General features: G+C 41.4%; 2 protein-coding genes and 1 long non-coding RNA gene across 6 annotated transcripts in view; 2 read left to right on the plus strand and 1 right to left on the minus strand.

Annotated features, from left to right (window-relative positions):
• LOC144015567 (leucine-rich repeat-containing protein 17-like) overlaps positions 1–634 on the plus strand; it is a 41,151-nt gene extending 40,517 nt beyond the window's left edge. For both annotated transcript variants that reach the window (XM_077515674.1, XM_077515675.1), the window contains exon 8: positions 61–634. In XM_077515674.1, the coding sequence (XP_077371800.1) occupies positions 61–343 (283 nt within the window). In that variant the 3' untranslated portion in view covers positions 344–634. The remainder of the gene's footprint in view (positions 1–60) is intronic.
• The window catches only part of fbxl13 (F-box and leucine-rich repeat protein 13), a 74,986-nt gene that overhangs the window by 49,687 nt on the left and 1,187 nt on the right, over positions 1–24,112 (minus strand). For all 3 annotated transcript variants that reach the window (XM_077515670.1, XM_077515671.1, XM_077515669.1), the window contains 7 exons: positions 23,606–23,699; positions 23,457–23,524; positions 10,594–10,748; positions 10,325–10,434; positions 8,000–8,095; positions 3,263–3,358; positions 2,781–2,916 (listed from right to left, as the gene is read on the minus strand). In XM_077515670.1, the coding sequence (XP_077371796.1) occupies positions 2,781–2,916; positions 3,263–3,358; positions 8,000–8,095; positions 10,325–10,434; positions 10,594–10,748; positions 23,457–23,524; positions 23,606–23,699 (755 nt within the window). The remainder of the gene's footprint in view (positions 1–2,780; positions 2,917–3,262; positions 3,359–7,999; positions 8,096–10,324; positions 10,435–10,593; positions 10,749–23,456; positions 23,525–23,605; positions 23,700–24,112) is intronic.
• On the plus strand, positions 12,143–22,752 carry LOC144015572 (uncharacterized). Its single transcript, XR_013282754.1, has 3 exons — positions 12,143–12,302; positions 12,402–12,457; positions 21,085–22,752. It is a non-coding gene; the product is annotated as an uncharacterized LOC144015572 (long non-coding RNA).

The raw sequence follows: 24,112 nt of genomic DNA on the forward strand, positions 1-24,112 counted from the left end.
CTCATTCATTTCTTTCATGTTAATATGCAAATTAAAAAGTAAAATAAGCACAATTTGCAGCATACACTACATGGTCTATTGGCTTCGACTGCACCCGGTGGTGAGGCACTCCGGCCTGCTGTGTCGCTCGCCTCCTGAATACACAGGCGAGCGCGTGGAAGAGTACGTCCACTCCTACAACCGAGGGTGTCCCAAAGATAGGCAGCAGAGTCAGCGAGACCAAAACGAAGCGGAGGAGCTGCTCTGGAACTCCCTGGAAGAGGTGCAGGGCAAGCCGGAGGAGGAAGTGGAGCCCAGCCACTTGAGACAGCCTCAGAAATACCAGATTATTAGACTGTCTTGAGGGGAAAAGCTCTGAATGGGCACTGTTTACAACTTTCCCCACTTACTTTTCATATTGTCAATTAGTCTGTATCAGATGAAGAATTTTCAGTCCTTATGTGATGTGTAATCCCCAAAAAATACATGGGAATGACCTCAAATCCGGTAAAAAAAAAAAAATGTCACAAGACCAATTTGCAGGTTTAATGTGGATCTGTTCATTTTCCAATGGTGTATAATTACTGCAAATGTCACAATATTGTTGCTTAACACACTCAAATTTTGCAATAAAAAATCTTGACTTGTTTGGAAAGCTTCGTTGGTTAACTTGATGTTTATATTTTCCAACATGAAGTTAACTTTTGACTTGAATGACTTGAAATCTTTATAAAAACATACAATATACCGGTAACTAAATAGAATGTAAATAAACACGTTTTGCTTCAATTCAACGGGCATTATGCTGCTCCTTCTGGTCTGTGGGCTTTTGCTACTGGCCGTAGCATAATACAGACCACCTGTGTGAGCCGAGATCGCAGTGACGCCTACCCTGTAGCCTGACGCAGAAGTTTCACAAGGCCTTTACGTTATGATCCGATTCTAAACGATTTGCTACTTCTTGGAGTACTTCTGAAAGTGACTTATCTCCCGCATCCATGCTTTAGCAAGCCTCTGACCGCTGCGGCTCCTCATCAGGCGCTAAACTCTCCACGCGTGAATCGATACTGCAAGTGCTGCTGCTCATGTCTGTATAAGGGACTCAGCCAATCACGTAACTGGCTCCGCCTCATGTCATTTGATTGACAGTCAAGTCATTCGGCTGTAAAACGCCATTATGTAAAAGAAGACCATTGTGCAAAAGGACATTATGAAATAAAAACTGACTTTGTAAAACAACGTTTTCTTATCTTATAAAACCTTGAAAAAAAATTAAATGTCATTATTTTTTTTTAAAGTATGACGTTATTAAAATAATCATTATGAAATATTTAAACAAAATAAAATATTTGTTACATATTAAAGAATAGCATAACACTTTTCATAATAATACTAGCACCTCATTTTAAAATTTAATGGCCATATTACATAATTGCCTGTTATTTATCAAAAGAATAGTTATTTCAAAAAGGCCTTTTGATTTATTGAATTTTGACACTTTTGAGCTTCCATATGCCGATGGCATTGATTATTATTTGTTAACATGAAGTTAGTGGACTTGCAAAGTTGTATGGTTGTTTTAAATACATGTGTAATTATCTTTGATTGGTGCTTAGTTTTGGAGTGGCAATAAATAGCTTAAAGCTAAATTCAAGGTACCACTGTTTTATGTAACGTTAACTTTTCAATGGCTTGCCTATAAATAGCTTGGTTGGGTTTATTGAACATAATAAACATATCACAAGTATAAAATACAAAAATCGTCAACAGTATCATAATTTAAATGTTCAAAAAGGAGTAGGAAGAAGTACAAAAACATATCTAGTCCTACTCCCTCATACTTCTATCATGATAGGGGTTGTTCTTACTTACATAAAATTTAAACAAGAGAAAATAAACAAAACTATTTATCTTAAGTGCACAGATATACTCGTATGAGTTGTACGTCCTTATCCATTACATATATGCAAAGAAGAGAGGGAGCCAAAGTAAAGCCATACATATTCAACACAATAAATTCTAGTATTTCTGAAAACTGTGGAAGTAATGATATTGGTCTGTAGTTAGTAAATAAATGTTTCTCTCCACTTTTATACACTTTTGCAATTTTCATTTTAGTTGGGAAAATACCAGTTTTAAAGGATAGGTTACAGACATGGGTAAAAGGTTGCACTATATATTGAATAATACTTTTTTTTAGAGCTATATCACTATTAAAGCAGTCTGTAGATTATATTTCAGTATCATTTACTGCACTAAGGAACATGGTAGAGAAATTGTTCTTAAGATATTTATTTATTTCATATCTGTTTTTTGGTTCAAAAATTTCTCTTTCTAATTTACTACCAACATTAATAAAATAATCATTGAATTCATTAATAAAATCAGTTATTTTATCAATAACTATACTTTAATCCTTTATAAAATAATCTGGATGATATGTCTGGACAGGCTGGTCACCATTCAAGTTTGAAATAACACAAAGTAAATAATATGTTATTTTGTGTATATTTCCCAAATTTGTTCGTGAGCATGCTGTTCTACACTTCCAAAAATATGAACTCAATTCGCCCCTGTTGTGTAACAGTGGGACTAGTTTACATAATAACTACCCCTCCCCCCACACACACACACACCTAATTTAATTGCAACTAAATTACCCAGTGGTGACTAAGCAGTAGGCAGAGCTGGAATGAGTTTTGTTGGCTGCAGAGTTACGATAGCTAGCATTGATAGCTTCTCATAAGCATGCTATACTTGACTACTACTCAGTGGCGGTGCTATAGGAAGAGAAAACTCACCAATATGTCTCAAACTGTACCATTGTAAGGAGGTGCAGCCACGCAGATTTAGGTGGATCACAAATGGACAGAAATTAAGCAGGACAGCCTTCATGGTGTCGTCTGTTATCCAGCGCTTATCCACCGAGACGTTGATCTGAGTAGTAGAAAGGAACTTATAACAATATAGTAGAAGTGCGACCAGTTTGAAACACACTTCTAAGTTCTGATATATTAAATTTGTTCAAACTATCTTTAATCATTTGTTATTAGTGCATGTTGATATTAATAATATTCATCTATGTGAAGAGACTGATCATTTTAAACATCACTTCTATAAATCTGCCATTGTTTACAGTTTCAGTTGATCACTTATAAAACATGCCTAGAAAAATCACAATGTGCCGTCACTGGTGAGGTTTTTTGGAACAAACCCGCAGGCTACTCATGTACTCCTTGGGGGCACCTGGTCTCCTGCACCATTCCATGCATATTGTACAAACCTTCGTCCACAGACAGCCCGTATGGATGAGACTTCTCCAACTGCAGCACACTTCCGAACAGCTCAGCAGATCTCGTAGTTCCATGTACTGGAAAATCTGCCAGCAAAAACAAATAAAAAATAAATAGCAGGATGGTATCTTGCCTGAGTTGAATTTGTTCTGTGACCAAGCTCGTAACTCAATTTACTCATGTATCAAATGCAAGCAGAGCATGGTGTCAAAGTTCGATGATAAATTTGAGGATTTGCGATGAAAACAGGTGTGAAGGCCCATCAACTACTATTTTTGTTGTTCTTTTTCCCATTCATGTCTGTCCCTTCTCCAACCTTGCTCCAGCCATCTGAATTACTAATGACTGTCCATTAAGAAGCAAACCAAGGCAAACACACGACTCCCCGTTTGCCAGAAAATGTGAGGCCAAAAACAAACAAAGGTTTCTTTGTTTCTGCTCTATAATAAAAATGACATATTCACAAACAGACCCCACAACCTGAGTCTCACTGTGTGTATTAGAGAAAACTGGCAGCCATCAAGTGTGAAAATCAAACAACCAAATACAGATTTTGTTTACAGTCTATTTGGAAAAATATCAAAAATACAATAAAGTTGAGTTTTGTCAGCCCACACTGTCTGAAACACTGGAGAGATACACAACGCTTTGTGCTTTATATAGTCCTTGGGCCAAAGCTCAAAATATGACATAACGGTACCAACTGGTTGAGCAAATATAGTGATTTTTTTTTTTATATATACCTATACATCCCTAGTTTATGGTTTGATATGATAGATCTCTCAGACTGGTAGCTTTTTTTTCACCTCATGAAGTAAGGCAAAAAAAAAAAAAATGCATTTTTTTTTTTTTTTAGCTGGTGCAATCCTGGATTTGGCTTATGGTCAAGACACTTATCAGTGGTTGGTAATTTTTTGTTTGGCATCATTTTAAAGGGCATATTCTAAGATTTAATTTAAGACAATTTGTGAAGCTCAAATATATAGGTCCAGACCCGTCACCAGAAAGAAATTGTAGGGGGGGCATTACCTTTTTTTGGGGGGGCACACTTTATTAACCTAAATCTAATAATGTTCATCAGGTTGAACAGCGGCATTGTGACAACTGCAAAAGTGTTCAGAAATATTTTCTGTCACTTAAAAGCGGCAGTTCGTTCTGAAATCTAAAAGACAAACTGAAAAAAAAAGTGTGTCGTTCATTTTGCATTTATTCAACTCAAAAGTTCATTTGAAACAAATCCACTCTTCACTTCTATAAACAACTCTGTCCGAATGAATGACTCTGTGACCCAGCCCCTTCTATCTGGAATTGGCTAGCAGTTGCCTTCATTTGCGTGTTGGATTAGGGCTGTACGATATGGACAAAATTTCCTTTCATTTTTGCCAGACATCTCTATTCTTTGATCTTTGACTCAGCATGAGACTTCACATCATTTTACTTTTTTTATGGTGCCTTCTGTATTTTGTGTTATTTTATTTCTATACTTGTACAGATTTTTTGTATTTTATTTGCGTGTATACTTATCTACTTATATTTACTCTAATTAATTTTATTTTGTGTTATTTTATTTCACTTGTGTCTACTAAAAGACTAATTTCTATTCCATGCACAGCACTTTGTATGCAGCAATGGCTGTTTTAAAGTGATTTAGAAATAAGGTTGAGTTATGTCGATGATATACAGAAACAACATATGGGTTCAGTGAAAAACTAAGCAGAATATCAATCCAAAAGGATGTGTAAAGTGCTGTTTTTTTTTAATTAGAACTTAGTGACAGTCATCAACATGAACAAACTTGGCAATAAAAAAGAGAATTCAACTCACATTGTACTGCAACTGCTTTAGTGATAAATAATTTTATGCTCCTTAGTTGTTGTTGTGTATGTGTGACTGCTTGGGTCTGTTAACAGCATACTGTGTATTGCTACAATTCATCCGTGCTGTGTGGCTTGACTAATTAAAATAAAAGTTTGACACTCACTTGTAAACGTAACCAGTGGACTCAGGATTCCCATTGATGTCAACTGTGTCATCCTGGATCTAGGTTTGGCATTTGGTGGCTTCCATTAAAGCGGCACGACGTGCTCACTGCTCAGTCTTTGTCCCAGCGCCAGCCGGCAAATGCGCACTATCTACCCGGAAGTAGATTTGGCTAAGGCACGTCTGCAGAGCGCGCGTCTCTCCCCACCCCACCCCATCCCTCCTGATCCTGATTATCATTGGCTCGCTTAGTTGTCAATCACAGCCAAACTTGAAAGGAGGTATGTGGTTGGCTGGCACGCCATGCTTTACTTAAAACAGAAGGCGCAAGTTTACGTGACTGATAGGACGAATAGTTGGTGAGTTATCTTGCTTGGGCGGGCACGGCTGACTGACAGGGCGGGCACGGACCCCCAAGGCCCGCCCATGGCGACGGGTCCGTATAGGTCATTGGAGTTATTCAAACTTTCAGAAACACTGGTGGTACCAGTATCTGCTCAGCTGTTGACGTAGTTCCTGGATGATCTTATTGTTTTTGTCTTATTAAACAACCCCTTTTTGAGCACATCTGGCTCCTCACTGTGCCTCTTTGCACTTGGGTCCTCAATCTCGCCTCAAACATTGACAGAATGAACCTAACAAAGATGGACCCAGAGGGGGTGATGTCAAAGCTCTAGTTTCAAGACAAGCAAATACGTGCTCAAAGACTTTTGACCAAGGCTTTGGTGGACGAAGCACTGCGGCATCTGGCTTCGGCCAGAGAGGTGAGGACTGGCGCGCTCCAGCTGCTCTGGCCCTTTTCTGTTGGTACACGTCCTGCGGCCGCCACCTGAGCCTCTTCCGGCAGCGCACGTCCTGCGGCCATCACCTGACCCTGTTCTGGCAGTGCACATCCTGCGGCTGCCACCTGAGCCTGTTACGGCGGCGTACGTCCTGCGGCCGCCTTCTGCCACTGTTCCAGTGGCGCACGACCAATTGCCGCCTCCTGCGCCTGCTTCGGGGGCGCGCGACTTGATGCCACCTCCTTCTCTAGCTTCGGCAGCGCACGACCTGCCACCGCCTTAGGATCCTGATTTAGCGGCCCACGACCTGCTGCCACTTCCTGTTGCGGCGGCGCACCTCCTCCGGACGCCTCGTGAGCCTCGTCTGGCGGCGCACAGCTTGCTGCCGCCTTCTGGGCTTCGTTTGGCGGCACACAGCCTGCTGCCGCATCCTGCGGTGATGAAGTGCCTGGTCTGGTCCCCAGGACGCTCACCTGACCCGCCCCACCGGGCTCTTCTCATCTGGCGTCCGGGACGTCCTCAGGATTGTCTCAGCTGGGCCCTTCTCGTCTGGAGTCCATGACGCCCTCCAGACTGACCCTGATGGTGGGCCTGGCTCCCGCCTCCGTGGCCCCTTCCCCGGCCCCGCCTCTTTTTTTTGGGCTTTGTGGGATGTCTGGGAGCCATCCCTTGGGGGTGGGGGGTTGATGTCATATTTCGGTTCTGTGGGGTTGGGTTTTTGTTTGTATTTTGGGTGTTCATGTTGTTGCATAACCATATCCACCTGTGTGTCTTCCCTGCCCTGTGTTGACCAATCGGTGCCCCCAACCACTTGTGTCTGACCCAAGTGTGTCATGTTGTGTCAATCAGTATGAGTATATTAACGCCTTGGTCAGACTACAAGAAAATAGCCCGATTTTGGCCCGACTGACGTGTCGCGGACAAACGGGGCATGTCGTAAACGATTTTGGGTTGTGTTGACGTAGCGTCGCAGGTGTAGTGTGTCACATTCAACGACTGGTCGTCTGTTGTCCGGGACGGTTCGCGACCATCACGACGAAAGTCTAACATGTCAGAATTTTTGCTCGTCTTGTCACACAATGTGACATACCTACGTCGCCGTCTATTTGGTTCCGCAGCATTGACCAATAGCGAGAGGGAGCGAAACGTCAATCACACACTGCAGCACTTTATCACTCTTTTTATGTATGTATGTATGTATGTATTTATTTATTTATTTATTTACATTTTCTCCCCTGGATGTCTCATGGGATGGGGCCAGACAGGTGCAACCCGGAAAAAAAAAAAAAAATGCTGCAGCGCTGCCGCTGCATGATGACCGCACGCATTGTGCATATTTGGTGCCATTTAAAGATATGAGCAACACATATGCTCAATATGGCGTCATCAAGTAGACCTATTGCCATAATCAAAGCAAGCAGGAGCGCTTCTAGGATGTCATGGATTTGTTGAAAAAAATGTCTCTTTGGTGGTCTTCCAAAAAAAAAAAAAAAAAGAGAAAAAACTGAGGCACTCAAAGGGTTAGTACATGAAAGGCCTTTATTGCCACATGGCCAGTTGATTAAAAATTGCCTACACGTTTCAGCCTTGGTAGGCCTTGGTAGCTTGCCCTGACGAAGGCCTACCAAGGCCAAAACGCGTAGGCAATTTTTAATCAACTGGCCATGTGGCAATAAACGCCTTTCTTGTACTAACCCTTTGAGTGCCACAGTTTTTGTTTGTGTCAACATCTGGAGCTCTATATTGTGATATATCATTGAAAAAATAACTGCTGAAACATCGAATATCATGTATTGTGATATTATCGTTATCGCGGGCAAAGCGTCATTTGTATTGATTTGTGTGTTGCCCTTATCGTCCCACCTCTAGTGTGAAAGTTCAATTCTTGATCCTTGGGGTATTTTGACAAAAGCAACACCTGGGAGCTGTTTTAAACAGTGAGGGGCACGGGGAGCAGACAACAACCTTCAGTGAGATGTGGTTGGGCAGGGCCGAGAGCCAGTCGCATCCCTCCCCAATCTGGCTTTGCTGGCGCTCCATTTCCAGTTCATTCTGAAGCTTCTGCAACAGCAAACCACACCCATTTTAGGAATTTTCATTAGTTTAGTTTTTGATTTTGTCTAAACTTGTTATAAATCTTTAAATTTTGTTAGTTTTATGTGGGTTAGCTAGTCTTACATTAATTCACATTTTTTTGAAAATGCTTAAATTCACTGCCTTTGACAAGTATACTTGTCAATTGTATTTTTTAGAGCGGTGCTAAATGGGGGCTAATCTGACTATGCTCCACTGTAAATATCAAACTTGGAAACAACTTTACTGATGCCCAACCACCGGTAGATGGCATCATTGACCCATTTTATACGAAATAAACACAGTTTCAGAGTCCATGGGAGAAATGGGTGTATTTTGGGAAACCTACATTTTTCTACTGTCAATTATAAAAGAACGGGACGGGGCAAAAAGTAGGGAGTCTAGTCTGTCATTTGGTAGATTCGGTTTATATATAATTATTGAACGTAATATCACGTGAGTGAGTATTGAAAATTTTTCATTTTTCTAAAATGGCTGGCAGTGAATGAGTTAATATTTAGTTTTGGCCCCCGATACCGATCCTGATACCAAACCGATACTTAAGTTTTTTTTTTTTTTTCTCAACATTTAAAAGCTGTCCTGCCATTGGTTCAGAGCATTCAAGGGCCAATAGGATATCTTAGATGGGTATGCAGTGAACATGTCACATATCAGTGAATGTCGTGCATAAGCAAGACACAAGATGCTGCATCCAAAATCCTATATTAGAGATGGAATGAATGGTATCGGCATGTTACTTGTGAGTACTCACTGATACCGATACCACTGTTTTAATGCAGTATCGGCGCCTCTGCCGATGCAAGTATCGGTATCGGAACAACACTAATTAGAGTCCAGGACTTCCTTGAGTGGAGCTTTCGCACCACTGATCGCTTATTGAGTGAACTACTGAAGTCACTGCTTAGCTGCAGTAAAAACTTTTGACCAAGAGGGGGTACTGAAAGATTATAACATTACTTGCATTGTCTTAAATGTTGTTGGTAATTAAATGAATAAATGTTAAAAGTGGTGTTGAACGCTAATTTATCCATTTCATTAGTCATTTTTTCAAATTACTGTTGTTAAATCATGATCTATTCAGAGAGATTTTTTTTTTCTTTTTATGTTCTGGTATTTCTGAGACTATAATTGCTAATCAGATTTAGATTATTATTGCCAATGGGAAATATTCTTTTAGCTTTCATGCAAATTGGTTTTAGTCAGGCTTTTTGGAATGGATTAATAACAAAAAGCAAGGTTTCACTATATTTGCCTTTGAGTAATGTTGTACACTATGTGTTGCTCTGGTATTGGCATAACTGACTGACGGCGTTTCGGCAAACAAATTGACATGATTTGATTGAAAATTTTGATTTAAGTTTACTTTTAGTTTTAAGTAGTGCTGTCAAACAATTAAAAATTTTTATCTGATTAATCACACTTTTAATTTTGATTAATCAAGATTAATCAGCTAAATTACTTGCGTAATATAAAATACAAAATACCGTAATATTTTGACATTAACACATTTTATTATCTGAATGTAATTTGCAAACATTGATTAAATGCATGTATGCAATTGCATGCATGCGTGTATTGCTCAAAACGTAACAGCATCATATCAATTGGGTGCAATTCAGCAATTATTAATTAATTACATGCAAATGACTTTTGTTTTATTTAAAGTCCCGTCTGGGTGTTTTTTTAAAGCGAAATTTACCACCGAGCACACCAACTGGAGTCACCCCGCTCATTTTGGAACAACAGGCATAGGAAATGCCGTGCATTAATCTATTAACGCTTTAACTTTGACAGCCCTAGTTTTAAGTTTCAGTTTAAATATACAATGTTTAATTGTCTTTTGTATTATGCATCACTTTTACAGTAAATTTAAAAAAAGGAGTGACAAACACCTTATAGCAAGCATGCTTTGTCTCTTATTTGCAGAAATCTGCAGGCGAGTCTTTTTGTTTCCTCAATCAATGTGATGTTATATGATTGTAGTTTCCCATTGCTTGATGATAAGAGAGTAAAGAGAGTAAGAACAGCTGCTAAGGAATAGTGTACTAACAAAAAATGTTTCAATAAGTTCAAGCATGGGAATAATTTGTTACTCTATTTTATAGTGTCTACATAGTGCACTTTGACCAACTGTGGGTGGGTCTGGAACATATCCCCACAAGAAGCATGATTCACTGTACACAAATAAGCAGATACCTTAAAGTAATCCTTGGTCCTCTGTGAGTCCCTAACAACATTCTTCCATGCGGTTACGATGCGTTTGAGAACGCAGGCTTTCAGAACTCCTACCAACTTACGCACCGCCTCTAGTTAGTGAGATCAAAAGAGACAAGAGATGATGAAAACACAAGCAAGCACTGGACAGAATGAGTCACGCAGTGGGGAAGATTGTCAAGAAAAGCTTTGCGTTTTGACTTTCATGTTTTTTCCTATGTTGGAGTAAGAAATGCTTGGCAGCCACGTACCAACCCGTGACTCCTTCTTGAACTTGACCCAGCGCAGCCATTTAAGGAAAGGCACCTCCTTCTTTCGCCTGTCATAATGCTTCAGTGCAATTTCTGTCTTTTGAGACAGTTCGGAGGCATCTGTCACGCTGGCGTTGGTGAAATCCTTCCAACTCCTGCCCACAAACACCACCACCCACAAAGACGGTTCATCAACAACTCATAGAAAACAAACACAGCTCATCAATAAATCATTGCAAATAGTGAACTTTCTTTTTGTGTGGATCAAATTTCTGCTCAGGATTACTGCAGAGCCCCTCTCACTTGACATTCATTAATATTTAATATTTTAGTCATATTTATTCACCAAGGCAATGAGATCAACTCTAAAAAAATATATGAGTGCTTATTTCATTTTCATGATGCCTGATGGTAATTATTTATTTATTTTTACAATACACATACGTCTGAACTAAGAATTGTGTCCCTTGCACATAGTGCCACAAATGTGAGGTAGCACTGGTGGACATTAAATGTATTTATGATCCCAATTAAAGAACAGACTAGAAATATTAATATAATAAAAATATATTTAATATCAAGCTATACGGTGGTTGAGTGGTTAGCACGTCCGCCTCCCAGTTCTGAGGACTCTGGTTCGAGTCCAGGCTCCGGCCTTCCTGGGTGGAGTTTGCATGTTCTCCCCGTGCCCGTGTGGGTCTTCTCCGGGTACTCCAGTCTCCTCCCACATTCCGAAGACATGCATGGCAGGTTAATTGGGCGCTCCGAATTGTCCCTAGGTGTGCTTGTGAGTGTGGATGGTTGTTGGTCTCTGTGTGTCCTGCGATTGGCTGGCAACCAATCCAGGGTGTCCCCCGCCTACTGCCCAGAGCCAGCTGAGATAGGCGCCAGCACCCCCCGCCACCCTTGTGAGGAATAAGCGGTAAAGAAAATGGATGGATGGATATTTAATATCAAATTAACTGAGATGAATGTATAAGAGGGCGGCACAGTGGCTGAGTGTTTAGCACGTCAGCCTCCCAGTAGTGAGGACGCAAGATCAAGTCCAGGCTCTGGCCTTCCTGGGTGAAGTTTGCTTTTTCTCCCAATGCCCGCGTGGGTTTTCTCCAGGTACTGCGGTCTCCTCCCACATTCCAAAGACATGCATGGCAGGTTAATTGGGCGCTTTGAATTGTCCCTAGGCGTGCTTGTGTGTGTGGATGGTTGTTCGTCTCTGTGTGCCCTGCGATTGGCTGGCAACCAGCTCAGAGTGTACTTCGCCTACTGCCCGAAGACCGCTGGGATAGGCTCCAGCACACCCCGCGACCCTTGTGAGGAGCAAGCGGTTAAGAAAATGGATGGATGGATGAATGTATAGGATCGTATACCGAGAAACGTTTCTTGGGAGGAGCAATATGGCGGCCTTGCGACTTCAAATGTTTTGGCCTATCAGCTATCCAGTAATATATTCAGATCAGTGCACTGCACATTGCCTAGCATGTTCTCTTGAATTAACTCCGCTCTCATTTGTTCCTGGCAATTACGTGAGGCTTGACCCACACAGCTGCCTGCAATCAACTAATTGCAGCCAGTGGCAGCTGTGGAAGCTGAATTTGAGTTGGGCTGTTTTGGTTCTCTCTGCAAAAGGGATGCAACTTTTCATGGACACTGCTGCCACTGTTGGAGTTGGAGTTGGGGTGGAACTTTTTTGTCATGGCTACTCTGTTTAGGTAAATGCATGCACAGTGCTTATTAACAACCAATGCCGAATGCCATGTCCAGATAAAGCTTTGTTTGTGTGGTATTTATTTATTTTTATTTTTTAATAGGCTTATTTGGGTTTCCTTTCTGCTGTTGGACTGCTTGTGTCTTTCTCCTCAAAGTGGTAAGACCTTTTGTTTTCAGAGGTGGATAATCCACGTCCAGAAAGTAAAGACCCTGCCACAATTTGGCTTTAGTCACAGGAGGTTCTACTTGACCGATTGGTAAGTAACTTGTTTACATGCTGGTTGATTAGATGCACCTGTGCCTAAAGCCAAACTGTGGCAGGGTTTTTACTTTCTGGACCTGGATTACCCATCTCTATTTGTTTTACACTTTTGTGTTGATTATGAGGACATCATGGTGGGCTAGTGCTTACGATATCCGCTTCACAGTTCTGAGGAGCTTGATTTAAAATAATAAAATCCACTTTCATCATTAATTTCAAATGTTTAATTTGACTAACGTTTCCTGTTTTCTGTATAAAGATGCAGAAGCAATAATCGCAACCCTAATTTAATCTGAACTAGATTGCAAATGTATATTTAAAGAAACACCAAGGAACTTTTCAACCTAAATAAACTATTTTCATAACTCTTCTGATGAAACAGCGACTCAGAACTACTAGTAGTTGAATGGTACCGTTGCCATGACCTGAGGGGGGCGGGGTCTGTATCACTATTACTGGCACTAAGCAACTTTGAGGAGGGTGGCAGAAACTTTGCCACACAAAAAGCTACAAATATGCTGACTGTTTTAGAGCGTACGTCACGCCTCCCTTTCTCAATTCGTTAAAAAGATTGAAGTCAATTCCAACTTCTACGTGTGATTACTTGGGCTGGGTATTAATTCTAATTTCCTCAATCGATTCGATTTCGATTCACAAGGCTTCGATTATGATTTTTTGCGATTTGACTCGATTCACTCCAATATTTATTAATTATGAAACATCAGTTCTTCAATATTATGGACATGATAAAAACTCCACAAATGAAAGTTTGCGTAGGCACTAACTGATTAAATGATTTAGTTTAATAATGAAAGTAACACACGTTATAATCACTTAAGTGTTACCCAAACATTAACATCAAGCAAGGATGAGATGAAAATGTTTTCAGAATTCTAATTTAATAATTGTAAATATAAATTAAAAACACTGTGAATTCTAAAGTGCCATAAGTCAGGTCTTTCATGAATGTAATAGTGTACTTTTAAATACTTGTGAACAGTAAATTTCAGGAATACGGTAAGATACAAAAAGAATTGGCCTTTGAAAATTTCTCATGAATTTATGGGACGAGAGATTGAAATAAGTGATTTATGGTTTTATGAATCGATATTATGCTCAAAGGAAAATGATTTGATATTGATTTATTTTTATTAATTAATTAAAAAAAAACAGCCCTAGTGACTATAAGCCGCAACTTTTTTCACACGCTTTCAACCCTGCGGCTTATACAATGATGCGGCTAATTTATGCATTTTTTTCTAACAGCCACCAGGGGTGCTCGAGCAGAAAAGGTAAGCGTGAGACAGGTGGAATATATGTGTCGAAGAAGACGGAAGTTTAATGTAATTTTGCGCTTTGTGCATTAATAAAATTAGCATGAACAGTCCCTCATCATGGAAAATACAAGAAGTCTCAGTGACTTTTACTGGTATGTTATTTTTAACCAACCCTGTTAGTGCTGTGTTCCCACCATATTGCTGCTTTGTTACTGCCGCGTCACAGACACTGTTTGGAAAGAAAAGCTAAGGTATATTATTAAACCTTTGAAAACGCTTTCTGTGTACCGGCTTTCTTTGTAAATATCTCTTGTTTCAATGTGGGCACACACGGCTTACAGTCAGGTGTGCCTTATGAATGTACAAAATGCTTTTTCCTTTAGAAATGTACAAGGTGCGCCTTATAGTCTGGAAATTGCGGTACTTCTATCATGGCAGAAGCTGGAAAACAACCTAAGAAAAACAAAAAGCTTTGTCTGAGAAGACAAGGGGGGGGGGGGGGGGGGGGGTGGCTACCCGAATAAAAGGACAGTATGACCACGCTTTCACTCACTGGCATGAACTCAAAGACGACGCTATACGTTGTTCATCAAAATCCCAAACCTTCATCATCTTTTCTCAGATAATAAGTTTATATCGTATACAAACTTGGTCCAAAAATATGAAATAAAAAACGGAAATTTCTTACATTATCTGCAAGTCAAAAATATGGTTAAGAAACAAATCCCAACACTTCAGGATACGCTCCAACTGCCTGTCTTAGCTAAAGATATTATAAAGCTTTCTCCAACAACAATAAAGAAAATATCAAAAATATGTTATTTTTATACACAAATAAAACGTATTTACCGACTTTAAAATGGGGAAAAAGACTTGTCTATAGTTCCGGAACCAGACTTTTGGACCCAAATCTGTGAAAATGTATTTAAAATGACCAAACAGACAAATTTGCAACTTATCCAATATAAGATACTTCATAGAACATATATTACACAATATATGATGAAAAAAATGGGACTCTGTGACTCCGACATTTGTCTCCAGTGCTCACAAAACACTGCCGATACTTATCTTCATGCTTTATGGTCATGTACTCCAGTGCTGCATTTCTGGACTAAAATCTTGGAAAAGCTCGCTGATATATTAAACTGTAGGCTTCCTTTATCTCCAAGATTGTGTTTACTAGGTGACTTAACAATAATTGAGCTACCATGTAAACGATCTCAATCTATACTTATAGCCCTTACTATTGCTAAAAAAATAATCCTTGTCAATTGGAAAAATAAACAATCCCTAAATATCGACCACTGGTTAAACTTACTAATAAATTATATCTCAATGGAAAAAATCTCTGCCTTAAATAAAAATCAAGTATCAAGATTTAAACAAATATGCTCTATGTACATAGAATATTTTAATCTTAATTTGGCAATTTAATCCTGCCTAGATTCTGCCTGTTAACGAGAGCCACCACATCGTTACAACTTTTGTTTTCGCTGCTTCTGTGATTGGTATTTTGTATCTGATTGTTTTTATTTTTATATAGTCAGGAACCTAGTTGCTGCTAGTGGGCTCGAGCACACCACACTATACGACACTATACTCACTAACTCCTTAAGATTTAATTCTAGTGGGCACTAAGCATCAACACTTGGTGTTACTGCATGCTAATTAGTCAATTTTCTTGACGCCGTCCCCCGTGGTCGGGCGGGGGTAGCTCTGCACCCCCCCCCCCCGTTGTCTGCTCGGTAGCGGTTGCGTCTTGGCCACTCCCTGGGCCCCCTGTGGGGTGCGGTGTTGGGGTGCTTTCCCTGGTGCCCGGGGCGGTGCGGTCCCGGCGCGGTCCGCTGCTCCGTGCCCGGCGGTGCGGTTCGGGGCGGGTGGGCCTCTGGTGTGCCCCGTGGTTCCCTCTCCCCTCCCCCTTCCTCCCCCCCCCCGTTGCCTCTCCCTCCTCACCTCCCCCCGCCCATCCTCCTCTGCCTCCCGGTCCCTTTTCCCTTGTCGACCCCCCCCCCCCCTCCTGCCCTGCAGCCGCCCTTTCGCCTTCTTGTCTCCTCCTCCCCCCTTCCCTGTCTGCCCCCGCCCCCTCCCTCTCCCTGGGCCTGGGGATCCCTCCCCGGCCCGGGCGTCGGGCTCCGGGGGCCGGGCAGGGGTTTGGGCAGCTGGGGGGCGGGCGTGCCACCTACACCCGCCGGGTTGGGTGAGGCCCCGCTGGTCGCTCCTCTTACTCACTTCACTAGTTTTGCACTATACACTTTGTAAATATACACATAGGGCACACAACACATTTCTTGGTGGGGTGGGGAAGGGTGGAAACACCGTCTTCACCCTTCAACTCCCCTCCAATTTTAATGCACATCATGTCCAAGGGGAGGGGTGAGTTGGGGCGGGGAGCCATCAGGGGGGATGGACTGCAGTGCCTGGCAGCGCTGTGGTCCCCCCCATCTGTGTCCCTGCCCCACCACTTTGTCCCTCCATTTCCTTTTTTAATGCACCACACATATACATATTCATTTTTTGGGGGGGATGCGGGTGTATCGGAGTAGGGGAAATTTTTTCCCTCTGCTCCGACTCACCTGCTCCCAATTTTAATGCACCACACGCACACACTTGTATATACACTGGGTGGGGCCACATTCACGGTGTAAGGGTAGAGCTCGCCAGTCGGCGAGCTGGCGGACTCAGTAACAGGGTTAGGTGTCACTAGTACGCTGGCGTGACGACCGGGGCCTCTTCCCACCGGGCTCGGTGTTCTGGTGTTCCGCCTCTCCCCCGGTGCTTCCTCCTCTGCTTCCCCCCCCTCCCGCCGCTGTGCTCCTTTCGCACGGCTGGAGGTGGGGTGGGCACGTCTTCCCTCTGCGCTGCTGCCCGGTGCCGGTTTCCGGGGGTGGGTGGGGGGTACTGCGGGGGGCGGGGTTCGCGGGGCGGTTGGCTGTTGTCGTTGGGGCGGGGGGGGCGGCTTGTTTGGGGGGGGGGGGGGGTGGAGGTATGGGTGGGTGGGGGGTTGGGTGTTGGGGGTCAGGGTGTGTTCGGGGGTTTGGGGGCCGGGGGTGGCGGGGCCTGGGTCGTGGCGGGTGGCGGGTTTGGATGGGGTGCGGTGGGGCTTCTTTCTGTGGTGGTGGTCCTTGTGCATGCCAGATCCATCACACCAGCATCTACTGAAACTCAAACAGAATTTGCCTCTCCCTCCCACAGCCCCTTGAATCAGTGGGTGCTGGTGTCTGTGGATCTCACTTTGCTTTATCTATCCTTCCCTCCTTCCTCTCTTTAGTTTTTCCTCTGGTCACTTGAGATCTCAATTTATTGGAAGTTTGAGGTTTCTGGGGTTGGCATAAGACTCTGGTTTTGTAACCACGCAGGAGGGGTTTGGTTGGTGCTGGATTTCACTTTGATGGATTGGATGTACTGGCTTCTATGGATCTCACTCTGCCTCATCGATCCTTCCCTCCTTCCTCTCTTTAGTTTTTCCTCTGGTCTCTTGAGATCTCGCTAATTTGTTGGAATTTAGAGGCTTCCGGGGTTGGCGTAAGACTTTGATTTTGTAACCATGGGGAAGGCAGGAAGTGTTTGGTCGGTGCTGGATTTCACTTTGATTTATCTTTATTTTCTCTTTATTTTTTCTGACCTTTTCTCTGGTCTCCTGACCATTTGAACCTCACGACTCTGGCAAGATTCTGACATACCTGGTTAAGGCGAAGGGTAATGGGATATTTACAAGGTTTTAGGTTAATTAATGAGTATAAATTTATACGTATTTGCACGCAAACGCGCACACACACAAAAAAAAATAAAAAAATAAATCCCAAACAAGGCCGCAGTGCTCAGTCACTTAGTGTGCAGTGAAAAGTCACAAACTGTATTTTTTTTCCAAGATGGTCCACTTTTTTTTTGGAGTCTCGTTTGGCCATGTCGCTCAATGTGTGGTGGGCTTTAAGTTAATTGAAGACGCTAAATAGTCCATAACAGGAAAGTAGGGCTCGGGATGTAACGATACTGGCAATATCGTGATATTGTGATATTAAAACTGCCACAATATCGTCATCGTCATGTTCACGATATTTAAATGCCACACATCTGTTAAAAAAAAAGTCAGGTTGGTTTCCATTTGTGCAGTTTTGTGGCTAGTTTTTTAGTGCAGTTTAATTTTCATTAGGGATGTTTTGGCCCTTCTATGTTTAAAATACACTAATTGTCAGATGAAGGGGAACGCAATATGCTTGTGAAGTGAGTCAATATGTGGAGGAACTCAATGTGTGCTTGCATTAGCGAGTAAATCCCTCAATATTAAGTGTTATTAGAGATTTGAGGTAGTTAATATGTATTGCTGTTATGTACAAAAGCACAATATTGTGTTGTTGTTTTTTGTATGAGCTCATTTCTTTTACAATATTGTGACCTTTTTTAAATATCACCAACCTCCCCACAATATCGTGATAATTATCATATTGTGAGCTTCATATCGTGATATTGTATCGTGATATTTGGATATCGTTACATCCCTCAGTAGGGCTGGGAAATAAATCAAATTAATTAGATTAATTTGTCATTTTAAAGTTACTGTGGAGTTTTTCCACACGACTGCCATCTCTGGCCTTAAGCGTAATAACAGCCTCTGTGACAAGCTCATGCATGGTGCGTGTGCGAGTACGTGCGCTCGAATAAACTTCGTTTTTTTCAGTTTTCTTGGAGTCTGAGCTGGAATTTAGGCTGTGCTCGAAGCTGGCCTCTTTGTTTTTTTTGTTTTGTTTTTTTTGTTTATTTTTTTGTTTCCCATCCCCCCAACCCCCCAAGTTTCCAATCCAATTGTCGTACACTACAACTAAATGTCCGCGAGGATGAGCATGAAGCCACACTCCACATCTCCCCACCTCACAGTGGTGTGTTTGGGACAAACACTCAACAATGAAGGGAAGATAGAAGCTGATAGGCGCAGTCACAGTTAAAAAGTCAGGGCTCTTTGTACTCATTTGGGCATTGGTGGAGCATGCATTATGTAAAAAAAAGCTTTAATATAAATATTTTAAACTCCACAATTCACCGTTGAAAATCGGCTAAATGCAGAAATTCAAGTGCATATAAACAATTACTCTTGTTCTCTTCTGAATTATAAAAAGTTTTTGTTCCCTATCCCTGTTATATCCGAATGTTATTGTGAGTTGCAGTTTGCACAAGTGGCAGAATGCAGAACGGGCGCTTTACATGACGTGTTTACAATAGTTACTAACTTACTACTTAATTGTGGCATTTAATTCAGTTATGCACAAGCTATTAATCTTAAAGCTACTATATGGAGGATTTCCCCAAAAAAATATCTTAACAATAGCCTTTTTATTTGACCATTTATGACTGAAACATATTCTAATAAGTAGATCAACATCTTAGCTGTTCACAATGGGTACTCCTACAAGCCTCTGGCCAATATTATTTAGGAAGCGTCCGGTCCGAATCCTTCGAATTTCCCGCCCTCTGTCTGCGGGATGTGACGTCATGCACGTTCTCGTCAGTTGTTTCCTGTAGTCGCGAAGACGGAACGAGTACAGATTTTCGCTGCCCCAGACACCCGCTGTTACTCCGCGGAAGGCCACTTAAAAAAAAAAATGAAAACGATGTCAAGTGCCACGAAAAAAAAAAAATCTAAACTTGATAGTGACCGAGGCCGGGCAAGAACGAGAGTGAACATTGGTTTGACATTTCAGCGGTGGAGAGAGTTGAGATCGGACTTGGATTAGAAAAGTGATTCACAGCTGGCTTTCTTTCTACTCCAAAAGGTAAGAAGCGAGTATCTTGACATTTAGAAAAAAAATGTGTTGTTTTCAAATAGCAGTAACCTCAAGATCGATCACTTGGTCGTAACTATTGGGGTGAAAGTGAGATGGACGGCAACATTTAGCGTGAAAGGGGCGGCAAAGTTGAATGTAATAGAACAGAATGACTTTATGAAGAACAGACGTTCCATTCCGCAGCGTTTCAATCAGGCTAAATGTTGCCTTATTTTCCTCCGTGAAAACACCCTATTGTAGCTACATTATGCTAACGGAATGTGAACGGTACTACTGAATGGCGATAACATTCACGGCCATATCACACTAAGTAGTGAATGGGTCTATATGTTTTTCACAATCGTCAATTTCCATAAATGGACAGCCCACCTTTCGGCTCATGCACAATGACGCTAGCCTGGGGGCGACATACACTAATAATGACTAGAATCAGGTTGACGTCCGTCGAGCGGGGTGACTACAATATGTAACTGCATATTAACATCGGAATGAGGTCCAATTAATTGACGTAATTTGCACTTCGTTTTGGAGTACAGCACAGCACTGCACAGGACTGGACTTCGACCGACTAAAGCAATATGATCTGCACGTCCCGTGGACATCGATTGTTTAGTGAGGATCGAGAGTCTCATCCCGTGAAGTGGCCAGCTTTGTATAACATTATAAAACTTCTTACCTCTGAAAACATAGTTTAATTGGACATGAAGAGCCCAGTCTTCAGTATTGAGGTCATGCACGTACGACTGCGCGCAGCGTGTACGAGCGTGCAGTTTGTTTTCGGCCACAGGTGGCAGTAGCGATTTGAAATTTTAAATCTTCCATATAGCTGCTTTAAGTTTACATTAAAATTGATGTAAAATCGGTATACATTATTGTTGGAACATTTTGCACAGGATTTACTATTGTATAAATGAAACCTCTAAAGCTGCTCAATGCAGGAAATTGAATTATGAATTGTTACTTCCACGTGTGACTGAAAAATGTAACTGCACACTCCCTTATCCACATACACACTGCGCATGTCATATTCACAGACAGAGGGCAGGGAATTCAAAATGAATCCAGTCTGAAAACTATTGGCCAGAGGCTTGCAGGAGTACCCATTGTGAACAGTTAAGGTGTTAATCTGCTAATTAGAAGTTGGATTCATAAATTATATTTTGGGGCCAATTGCTACTGTACAAAGAGCAGCTTCAAATAAATGTTTGAGTTTATTACTTATATTAAAACTGTAATCATTTAGAACAATAAAAAAACAAAACTGATTTTACTTTTTGGCCATATCGCCCAGCCCTACAAAAAAGGTATCTTCATGTATATGTGCTCTGTAATTGGCTGGTGGCCAAATCAAGGTCCAACAGCTGTCAACTGGGATAGGCAGGCACCAGCTCACCTGTGACAGAATAGACAATGGATGGATGGTGTTTATATTGATCTGAATGTGGCATCTGTTTAATGTTGTTAGGTTTCATGGAGGATGCATCAAATAGCTACCCCAGGGAACTTGATCCACAAGCCTTCATCAAGGATGATCACTCTGTTTCTCAGACCTACAGCACCGAAAATAATCATCGGAGCTCAGTCATCCCGACCAACAACGGGCTGAAAGAGAGTCCACCTCAGTCTAGACATCAGCATCAGGACTCTGGATTTCAACATCCCTTGAATCGTTTAGTACAAGAGCATACCAAAGACACAGCCGTGGAGGGCATCAGTTTTCCAGACATTGACAATTTCAAGCAATTTATAGAAACCTTGAAAAGCTCTTTTTTGACTCCCGGTAAGGACTTAGCACATTTTCAAACGGCGAGGGGGGTGATGCTGAATGAAATATCTGCAAGTCGCCCATCTAAAGAAAATAACAATGAGAATGAAGGCACTAAGGATAAAGTCTGGAGGGAACAATTAAGTTCTGCATATGGACAAAGTGAAAATAATATCGGTTATCCTGTTTTGAGTTCAAGCGTCTCTGTGCCTGGTTCTGACACCTCCATGAGTAGAGCCTTACCTGGGATGCACAATAGCTCTAACAACCATGAAAGATCTGATCCAAGCCCTTACCAAACAGGTTCTTCCAATGTCAAAACTGCAGGTGATTGGTGGAAAACCCACAAACTTCCTGAAAAATCTCAATTTCTCTCAAACACGTTACTGGAAGAGGTTGCTCCCTTAAATCTCCAGGGTACATATCTACTCAATGGCCAGCATGTAGCAGGTGAAATAGCCAATGGAAGATCAATCAAGAGGCTTAAGAAACCACAGTTTCAAGGTAAAGTTGCACCTTCTCAACAAGGTTCTTATGGAAAAAACGTCTATATCAAAGCATCAAGAATTCCTATTGGGTCGTGGGTGTTCAAGGATGGACAATCCAAGCAACTGGTGCAGCCCAATGCAACAAAAGACTTTTACAATGGAAACATCAATCCTAGGGCCCAGAAATCTGCAGACCCGTCAGCCCAGAGTCCCGGAGGTCTAAGACATAATTTTTTGCGTGAGCCAGTCCACTCGAACATTGTGCTTTTCAAAGCGCCTTTAAATACCCCTCTTCACAGTCATCCCCGACATAGTCCACCCCTTCTGGATATCCACAAACCACGTCTCCCAGAACAAATACCGGACACTCGTAATCAACAATCGCAAGAAAGTATTGGTGATACGCTCATGCTTATCTCTCAAAGGTTAGATTCAGTTCAGCGGGGAATTGCAACCAGGGATTATGCCAAGCCCAATGTGAATGGCTTGTGGATGCGTGCCATGCAACCGAAACTAACACAAACAAACAGGATCTACCAATTTCCTAACCTACAGCGGCCGACGGCTGTATTCCACCAAGGGCTTCCTGTTTACAGAGGGCCAAGGAAACAAACACCATACAAGAAAAAATATGGATTCCGGTCCAAAAGCAGTTATGTGAGGACTAGCGTAGCTCTTTCCAGGAACCAGTACATGTCACGTAAAGGAGTGTTCATGAGAGGACAAGACAACTCAAATGCCATGGATACATAAACGTAGCACCTTTTGTGTCGCACAATGGACAAGAAGCTGCAGACAAGTGAATATATCACCCGAGGTATTAATTGTTCACATTCTGCCTATGTGTAAAGTGTATTACAGTAAAGAATGTAGTGTATTATTACAGTTGTTTGGGTCAAGTTGTACTTAAATATATGTACAGGTACTTGTGAGAAAAAAGGACTTCCTTTTACCAACTTTAGTTGAAGTCCCTGAAAAGTGAAACCAAGTCTCATAAATTCTACACACTGCAGAACAGTGTTGTTACCTAAAACCTACTCTGCCAAATTTGAAAGCCTTAAGAAAATCACAGAGTGAGTCTTCAAAATAGTGAAAAATCAAGGTGTCACTGTTCTCGGATGCTGTGCGCAATGGGGCATCTCCGCTGAATGTGATAAAACCACACCTTGGTCAAATGTCAAATCAGTACCAGTATGCACATCAATATCCATTTCAACCTTCTCCTTCAAAACCTAATGTACACTAGCTGAAGAAGTGATCAATTGCTCCTAGTGAGAAGAAATAAAACACTGGGCATGAAATCAAAATGTGTTACCATGGCTTTGCTAACATTGTAAACTAACACAAAATGCTGGTAAGTACAAAAATACACCAGACCTATATATATTTATTATTATTATTATTATTTTTAATCCTATGGTCCTGGCATGAATGCAAATGTCCCTGCTATCCATAAGGGTAAGAAGAAAAAAACAATAGTTTAAAAAAAAAAAAAAAAAAAAAAAACAGCATTTCATTTTACATGTATGAAAAGTCAATCACAAGTTAATTCGTACTTGTAAATATTTAAACAATCACCCTTACCTGAAGCAAGCGCTTGTTAATTTTCTCCTGTAACAGGAGTAGGCCTTCTCATATTTCCGGAAAAGTGCCTAATTGAAATGAAAAAGTACACGTTGACTGAATAAACTTTGCAATCTCACCTGATTGGACTTTGGATTGGCGCACATCACCTCAAGTTCATCGGAGTCCATGTATTCTGCGTCATCATCCAGTAGCAGAGAAGCCAGCAATGACCGCTGCGCACTACCGCTAAGGAACCTCTTCCTTCAGGAAAATATAGAATAAATCTGGTGTGAATTACAAACCAAATACGACAAAAGTAGGCTATTTGGCTATTTTCACAACATTTTTCCGGCCTTTTTTTTTTTTTTTTTTCCTCACTGGACTGTAATAAATAAACCAATAAACCAATAAAAAGTAATAAAAAGTAATAAACCAACATACACATCCGGCAAACTTGTGCAATGTAAGGACATTAGATACAATATGGTGCATTAAAATGAACGTTCAGTTCTGAATGACTATCAGAAATAATACTTTATTCACCCGGTGTGGTACATTAAATTTTCACAGCAGCAATATTCATAAATGTAAATATCAATAAATTACAATACAACAGACACCATAAAACTCTAAAACAATACCTTGATAACAAATACAAAGTACTGGTAATGAAA

The sequence above is a fragment of the Festucalex cinctus genome, chromosome 3 (assembly GCF_051991245.1).
Source record: "Festucalex cinctus isolate MCC-2025b chromosome 3, RoL_Fcin_1.0, whole genome shotgun sequence".
Taxonomy (NCBI): domain Eukaryota; kingdom Metazoa; phylum Chordata; class Actinopteri; order Syngnathiformes; family Syngnathidae; genus Festucalex; species Festucalex cinctus.